Source organism: Antedon bifida, chromosome 9 (assembly GCF_963402885.1).
Source record: "Antedon bifida chromosome 9, ecAntBifi1.1, whole genome shotgun sequence".
NCBI classification, from domain to species: domain Eukaryota; kingdom Metazoa; phylum Echinodermata; class Crinoidea; order Comatulida; family Antedonidae; genus Antedon; species Antedon bifida.
Genome location: NC_136234.1, coordinates 11,888,803 through 11,897,091, shown reverse-complemented (window position 1 = coordinate 11,897,091; position 8,289 = coordinate 11,888,803). Strand labels below are relative to the sequence as shown.

At 31.3% G+C, this 8,289-nt stretch overlaps 1 protein-coding gene across 1 annotated transcript; it reads left to right on the top strand.

Moving 5' to 3' along the window:
* The first annotated feature begins 726 nt into the window (after nucleotides 1-726).
* On the top strand, nucleotides 727-7,268 carry LOC144852953 (uncharacterized). The gene is made up of 8 exons (XM_078711007.1): nucleotides 727-846; nucleotides 994-1,097; nucleotides 1,211-1,409; nucleotides 1,516-1,662; nucleotides 1,757-1,889; nucleotides 1,927-1,953; nucleotides 2,034-2,330; nucleotides 2,494-7,268. Exons 1-8 carry the CDS (start codon nucleotides 727-729, stop codon nucleotides 2,505-2,507), a joined length of 1,041 nt encoding a protein of 346 aa, XP_078567133.1. The 3' UTR covers nucleotides 2,508-7,268.
* Nucleotides 7,269-8,289: the final 1,021 nt, after the last annotated feature.

The following is an 8,289-nucleotide window of genomic DNA, read 5'->3' as shown; positions in this document are numbered from 1 at the left end:
GTAGTAGTAGTGAAAAATATCCATGACTTTTTATTTACACACCTGGAAAAACATGAAGAGTAAGTATTTTTTGGTAATCTAATCAGTCGCAAGTGTAACAATATTTTGTGTTGATTTATAAGGACAGTTAAACATAATATTTTGTATATACTTTTGTTTCTAGATTGCACAACATCAAACCAAAGGATGGGGAGATCCTGATCAAATTTGGTGGCGATAAAGGTGGCGGGTCCACAAAATTTGAGTTACAAATTTGCAGCATTGACAAACCCAACGCCTTGCACAACATCCTTGTCGTGCTGATGTTTAATGCACCAGACTACACCACTAATTTATCTAGAACACTCCCACTCATCAGCAAACAAATCACAGATTTGAATGGACAAGAGTGGAGGTAGGATTAAATATATCTTAATATAATTTACAAAACATCATAATTACCTGAGTCATATCTGCAATTAACATGTGTTTGTTCTATTTGTTTTTTAGAGGTTATAAACTGCGGGTCTTCTTTTTTGGAGATTATGATTTTCTAGTCCGAATATATGGGCTATATTCACCTAATGGTAAGAATAGAATTATAGATTAATTAGAAAATATGTTATGATTAATATATATTGTATGTATTGATATCACTGGATGTATTCCTATTCCAGGAAGATACTGTTGTTTGTTTTGCACATCAACAAAAGATGACATAAACAAGGGAATTAAAAGGGGACCGAGATGTCTACAAAATATGAAGATTATGCCAAATTTATTGACTCTGGGTCAAAAGAGGACAAAAGTAAGGATGTTTCTAGAAACATTGTCCGGGAGCCAATGGTTAATGTAGATATTGACCATGTAAGTTTCGATTTTACATTTTACATTTTAAAACAACATTACATAATAAAATAATAAATTACCAAAAAAATTTAAATATAAACACTCATCATAACTAACTATAATTCTAATAATGCAAATTAATGGTATTATTTCCTTTTCAAATAGGTATCAATACCATGTCTTCACATTTCACTGGGAGTTTTTAAAAAACTCTATGATTTGCTGGAATGTGAAGCCCATGAGATGGACAAACAACTCTATAAGTTCAGGTATGGAAATAGGGTACATTTAAAAAAAGTGTACCAATCAAAGATTCACTAATATAATAGTAAATAATTTATGCATTTCAATAATGAAATTGTAACTACTAATTGTTTTTTAGACAACGTAATCCATCAGCAGAGAGCAGAAACAATTTTGAGCTCTGCATTGCTCAAAGTGCCTTAAAACTAGAAGCAAGCAAAAAACAAATTGCGATACTAGAAGATGAAATAGTTACTATCGAGGACAATATGACTATTGCCCAGCTGGGAGAGTCTGCCAGTGCCATTTCATCAAAGACTCAGAAAATTAAAGAACTCGTAAGTAAAGTAAAATATCACGGACTAAGAGTGGCTAATGAAATTTACAAGATTTTTAATTATAAATAAAAATAAATATAATTAAAAATATTGCATGTACTTTTAGAAAGAAACAATAGAGAAAGATCAACTAAAACATGGTATGGGGCCCATTGCATGTTCAATGGATTTGGTGCTGAAAGAAAATCGAGTAGACCGAAGAGCATACCACGGCAAGGCTTTCAATGGCAATCACGTTCATAAATGTTGTAAGGTAAATTGCACATTTAATATCTAAACAATTTGATTGTGTATAGTTTAACATACTTTTATGTAATTTGATAATGTAACCTATTATTTTATTACAGATAAACATCATTGCAAAACTTATGGATAAATTCAAAGAAACACTTGAGAGTCAGAGTATGGATATACCAATCAAACATGCACAATCATTGACAATTCAGGCAGAGGGAATTGATGCCAAATTCACTCCACTTTTCCAGAAATTTTCGGCAGTGGAACAAAAAATTACCAGTTACCGACTATGAAATAAATGAAATTGGTAAGCAGAATATTATACATTTCATTTAGATATTTCATTAAAATATGTAAATTATAAAAAACACAATATTTTTTTGATAGACAACGACATCAAGGATTTTTTTATAGAGTACAGGAAATATGGTTATAACATCTCACCTAAACTGCACATGTTGGAGGTGCATGTTGTACCAACCCTTCGAAGATGGCATGTTGGACTAGGCTTGCTCAGTGAGCAAGGTGGCGAGCAAATTCATGCAGCATTCAATCGACAGAGCCGCAACGTCCATGGCGTCAATTCAGAAGGCAAGAAAATGAAATCCATAATGAAAAATCACATGGTGTACACAGTCCCCGAAATCCATCACAGAATAGTTCCACCTAAAAAAAGAAAACACAGTAAGTATAATGAAGAATGAAACTGTAATTAGACATCTAAATATGTTTTTGAATTGTTTTTATTCTCATTTTCTATTTCTATTATTCTGGTATATGATTAATTACAGAAGTATTTGCAACAATTATTTAGTCAACAATGTTATTAATAATTTATTTATTGTAGGTACTGAAGAATGAAGATTCAATTGACATGGACTTGCAGACAGTAACACAATTTTTGTGTTGCAAGTATAAACAGAGAGTTTTTTGTAAATAAAGAAGCAGGGAAAATTTTCATTTCAACACTTTTTTTGCAATATTATTGATAATCAAACTGATTTTTTAGTCGAGAAACATAGTTTTGTAGTTGCATTTTTTACTACATAATTTAGCAATAAAGTTGTTTTGTGAAGCTTTTTGCTATGCTACACTGGTGAAATTATTCCCTGAGAACTGCGTCAAAATTTGTCATTGTGATTAAAGAATGAGAATTTATTGTATGTAAAAAATTTACAAATAAAATATCCTATACAAGGTTTATTGATGATTTAAAAAAAATGTATGTTGCAAAAAACAAATGCAGGTTTTTAATTTATGATATTGATAATGAAATTAAAAACCATTTTAAAAATTTAAATAACACCAAACACTCATTTATTTAATGACTGGTTATAAATTAAAGAATTATCAAGGTTTATAGATGATTTTTGAAGAATTTATAAATGATGCAATAAGAAATGCATATTTTTATTATGATTTGAATTGTATTTAATTAAATTTAATAAGTAGCCATGTTAAAATGTAAATAACACCAATTATTTATTGACTGGTTGAATAATATTATTGATTTTCGAAGAATTTACTGTTATATATAAATATATATATTATAATGGAGTAAAGAAAACTCCATGGTTATAAGTCTAACCCTACCATTAACAATGCCTAAAGCTGGACTTATTTTATATATTATTAATTAGCCTAGGCCTACATATTATACTATGTATTGCCTACCTTTACTATTTAAATGTTTTACATACTAATAATATTAATATTATTAGGCTTAGGCCTACAAGACAACCTAGGCTAGTACTACTAGTAGTTGTAGTAGGGCCTACTAGTACTACTCTAGGCCTAGTACTAGCTTGGTCTATTTAGGCCTAGCTAGGCCTATATTATTATTCTATTTTATTATTATTATGCTGTTCAATAATGTTAATTTTTCTTCTACTATAATAAGCCTAATTAACAAATAAAAAAGAATTAGGCCTACAATTAAATAATATATTGCTTTCCTTAGTTATTTACATACACACGTGTAGCTAGGCCTAGACATAGTGCAAGATCTGAAAGCGAAACGTCGTGAAATGATCAATTCTCGGGCGCGCATACGCGCTAGGCCCACTACACGGTATACACTCTTCCCAGGGGCGAAGGGTGTACAACTTTTCATACACGTTATTTAATAATTTCTCATTATATTAATCTAAATTATGTTTTAATCACTGGTGGAAAACAATGTATCCTTCATTACCCAAAAATCATGCACATTTTCATGTAAAAACATAAAAATTAAAGGGCATACCTTGATAATGATATCGACCTTCTCCAACAATGTGACAGCGTGCAACCTTGAATACGGGTTCTACAAGTTTTTTTACGTCACCAACTGTTTTATTCTCATGAATATTCAGCGATATCGTGAATTAACACAAATCTATTGGTCGACAAAGTTCATTAAATATTCACATGTGTTGTCTTGTTTACTCAGAGGTTTGCATGAGAGCGCGCCCTCTATAGTTTTTTTGTTTAGCGATATAGGACTTTTTGTCAATAGTGAAGACACCGTGTGGTGTGATTCCAGTTTACACGAGGGCCAACTGTTCGGCCGCCATTGTGATTTAACACATGTTTTTTCCGACTTTATACGTATATATATATATATATTTCTCTATACTTCTATACACAAACATTACCCGCACATATTATACTCTTATATTATACTGTAATCCCTGTATGTCGTGCGATTAACGACTCGGGCACGAATTCTATATGTCGTGCGATAACAACTCGCACATTTACTTTCGCCTTAGCCGAAGACAAGGCCCATATATAAATCCTCTTGTAGGAAGATATTAACGACACAGACATTACCTGCACATATACTTTTATAATATGTCGTGCGATGAACGACTCGCACATGAATTTTATATGTCGTTTGATAACGACTCGCACATTTACTTTCGCCTTAGTCAAAGACAAGGCCCATACATAAATCTCTTGTAGGAAGATATTAACGACACAGACATTACCTGCACATATACTTTTATAATATGTCGTGCGATAACGACTCGCACATGAATTTTATATGTCGTGCGATAACGACTCGCACATGAATTTTATATGTCGTGCGATAACGACTCGCACATGAATTTTATATGTCGTGCGATAACGACTCGCACATGAATCTTTATATGTCGTGCGATAACGACTCGCACATGAATTTTATATGTCGTGCGATAACGACTAGCACATGAATTTTATATGTCATGCGATAAAGACTAGCACATGAATTTTATATGTCGTGCGATAAAGACTAGCACATGAATTTTATATGTCGTGCGATAAAGACTCGCACATGAATCTTTATATGTCGTGCGATAACGACTCGCACATGAATTTTATATGTCGTGCGATAACGACTCGCACATGAATTTTATATGTCGTGCGATAACGACTCGCACATGAATTTTTATATGTAGTGCGATAAAGACTCGCACATGAATTTTATATGTCGTGCGATAAAGACTCGCACATGAATTTTATATGTCGTGCGATAACGACTCGCACATGAATTTTATATGTCGTGCGATAACGACTCGCACATGATTTTTGTATGTCGTGCGATAACAACTCGCACATGAATTTTATATGTCGTGCGATAACGACTCGCACATGAATTTTATATGTCGTGCGATAAAGACTCGCACATGAATTTTATATGTCGTGCGATAAAGACTCGCACATGAATTTTATATGTCGTGCGATAAAGACTCGCACATGAATTTTATATGTCGTGCGATAACGACTCGCACATGAGTTTTATATGTTGTGCGTTAACGACTCGCACATGAATTTTATATGTTGTGCGATAACGACTAGCACATTTACTTTCGCCTTAGTTGACGACAAGGCCCATACATAAACGATAACGACTCGCACATTACAAGGCCCATACATAAATCCTCTCGTAGGAAGATATTAACGACACAAACATTTTTTAACAGACAGGCACTATAGTAACCGCAAACCACATTACACATTGGTATGGTATGTCGAGCGATAACAGGCTAGCATTTTTCACCTTAGTATCAGATATTACTTCGAGTATCCAGTTTTCCTTACGGTGTGATATATTTTACTGGGGCACTGTTTATTTAATTTATATATATTAGGTCAAAGTGACGAGTTACAAACGACTATGCCTAGTAACTGCACAAACAAACATTTACCTTTCCATATGTTCGGTCAAGTGAAGTTTTGAATTCAGCCTAGCTCCATTGTACATATGTATAATACCTATAATAATTATATCGTACGGCAATACACACTACGTTTTGGGGTATTATTAACATTTTGTTGTATCGTATTCTTACATCGATTTCTGCTAGGGGTTCATATTGGCCAAACGGACAGCACGTAAGACAACCATAAATTGTACCAAATTAGTTTTTCAACTGTTATTGATATGATGTAAATACATAATGTTCTATAAAACTTTTGCCAAAAAAAAATCATAAAATATTGTTTTATCATAATACATAATGCAAATAGGTAATATTTGAATGTAATATAATACACAAAAATCTAACATAGCTCTTTAATTATTAATCACATCATGCCCATTTTTCACCAGTTAATTGTATAATATAAATACATCATTTTCCATCAAAACTTTATTAAAAAATATGTTTTTGTTAACATGCTGTTAACGTGTAATAAAAAAAAATAAAAAAATTGTCGTTTTATCGCAAAAATACATACAAATCAAAGATAGTTCTTTAATTATGAATCACATAATGCCCATTTTTCTTTTCACTATTTAATTGTATACTATAAATACACAATTTTTAATAAAATACGAAAAATATGTTTTTGTTACCATCATGGAAACGTGTAACAAAATAAAAATGTGTTGGTTAATCGCAAAATTACACAAAATCTAACATAGCTCTTTAATTATAAATCACATCATGCCCATTTTTTCACCAGTTAACTGTATAATATAAATACACAATTTTAAATCAAATGTTTATTAAAAATATGTTTTTGATACCATACAAATATGTAATAAATAAAAATATGTTGAAACGTAAACATTATTTGCATCAATTTTCTTTTTCAAACTGTCGGAATTACATGTGTTCATTGAAGAATCTGATTCCGATAATTTTCTTTCATATTTTCTTCCATTACTGTAGAGATTAAATACCTGTTAATCAATAATAATCTATATATGAATTTATGTAAGGAAAAAATTCGGTCAATCTTGCGTTATTCCTAGAATGTTTACTCGATAATAAAGTTGGTTAGAATCTCGGTACTGGTTTTAACCACCTGATGTAACCCTGTTTACTAATTAAATCTAGTCAGATAATTAGTTATTAACAATTAAAACGAATTTAGGTTCAATTATTTGCCCCAAATAGGGGTGTTGGTTTAAATTTATGAGCCCTTGGAGAATAAACTTAAAATAAAACTGAGATATTGCAAAACTTTGACAATATTGTGCTCTTGGCGGTGCCTTGGCACCTGCCGCGGGCTATTTTTCTCTGAGCATCCCTGTTGTGCTTACTTAGAATTGGAAAATTATTGCTATATAACTTATATTTGCTTATGACTTTTATGTGCAGTTTTACATGGGTGAATGTTCATTTACTAATTAAACTATTTAAGCCAGAACTTATGTTGTATGCGTCTTTATTTATTATTCTATGAGTTTGTTAATTGCCGCAGTCTCCGAGTAGCAAAAATCAAGAATTGGGTTGGGAACACAATTCTATTTTGAGAACGGAGAGGGCGGGTTTTTCGACCTCTTTGATCAAGCATCCTCTCTGTTAACACGATCACATTAAGTTGAAGACAATTTTCCCTCCCTCCCGCCCAATATTATGACACTTATGGCAATATGGCTATTTTGCTCTGAGCATCCCTGTTGTGCTTACTTAGAAAAGTTGAGAAAAAATATTAAAGACTAGACAAAGGCAGAATTTTATGCTGGGAATGCCTAAAAGCTAACAAAAAAAAAACAAAACAGAAAACAGTGAGAAAAAAAACAACATAAATCAATTATTAAATGTACTGTAATATATTTTAGGATCCTTCTGAATATTTATTAGTACTAAAAACAGCTGGAACCACAAATAAGTTTACCAAACTGCTTTACTATTTTAATGTTTAAATACATTTGTTATTAAAAATAATTCATAGTAATAAAAACAATCATTATATATTATGTAATTATTTTACTTTGTATGACTGTTCTGCTGGTATTTTTCGTTTTGATGTGATTTGGCCCTTTATATGTTTATACATGGTTGCAAATTCATTTTAAAATCTATCTATCTATTCAGTTTTAATAGAAAGATGATTTTAATAAATATACCAGAAACCTATTTTATGATACACACATGCCATGCATTATTTGGCTCCTACCTCAATATTATATTAATTCAATTATTTGGAATGGCATCAACTACTTAGGAAGCATATTCAGTCAGTTTACATTATTACATAGTGTTTCAAGGATTTCATTAGATGTTTCGGTTAAAATTGAATATTTTTTTAAAATCCTGAATCAAACCAATTTTTATAAAACAAAGACCTTTTTTTTGTATACAATATATTTGTTTCCCCACAAACTTTGATTAACAACTTCTTAAAAGTATTAATTTCATGGCAACCGTTTTCATTGAATTCATTA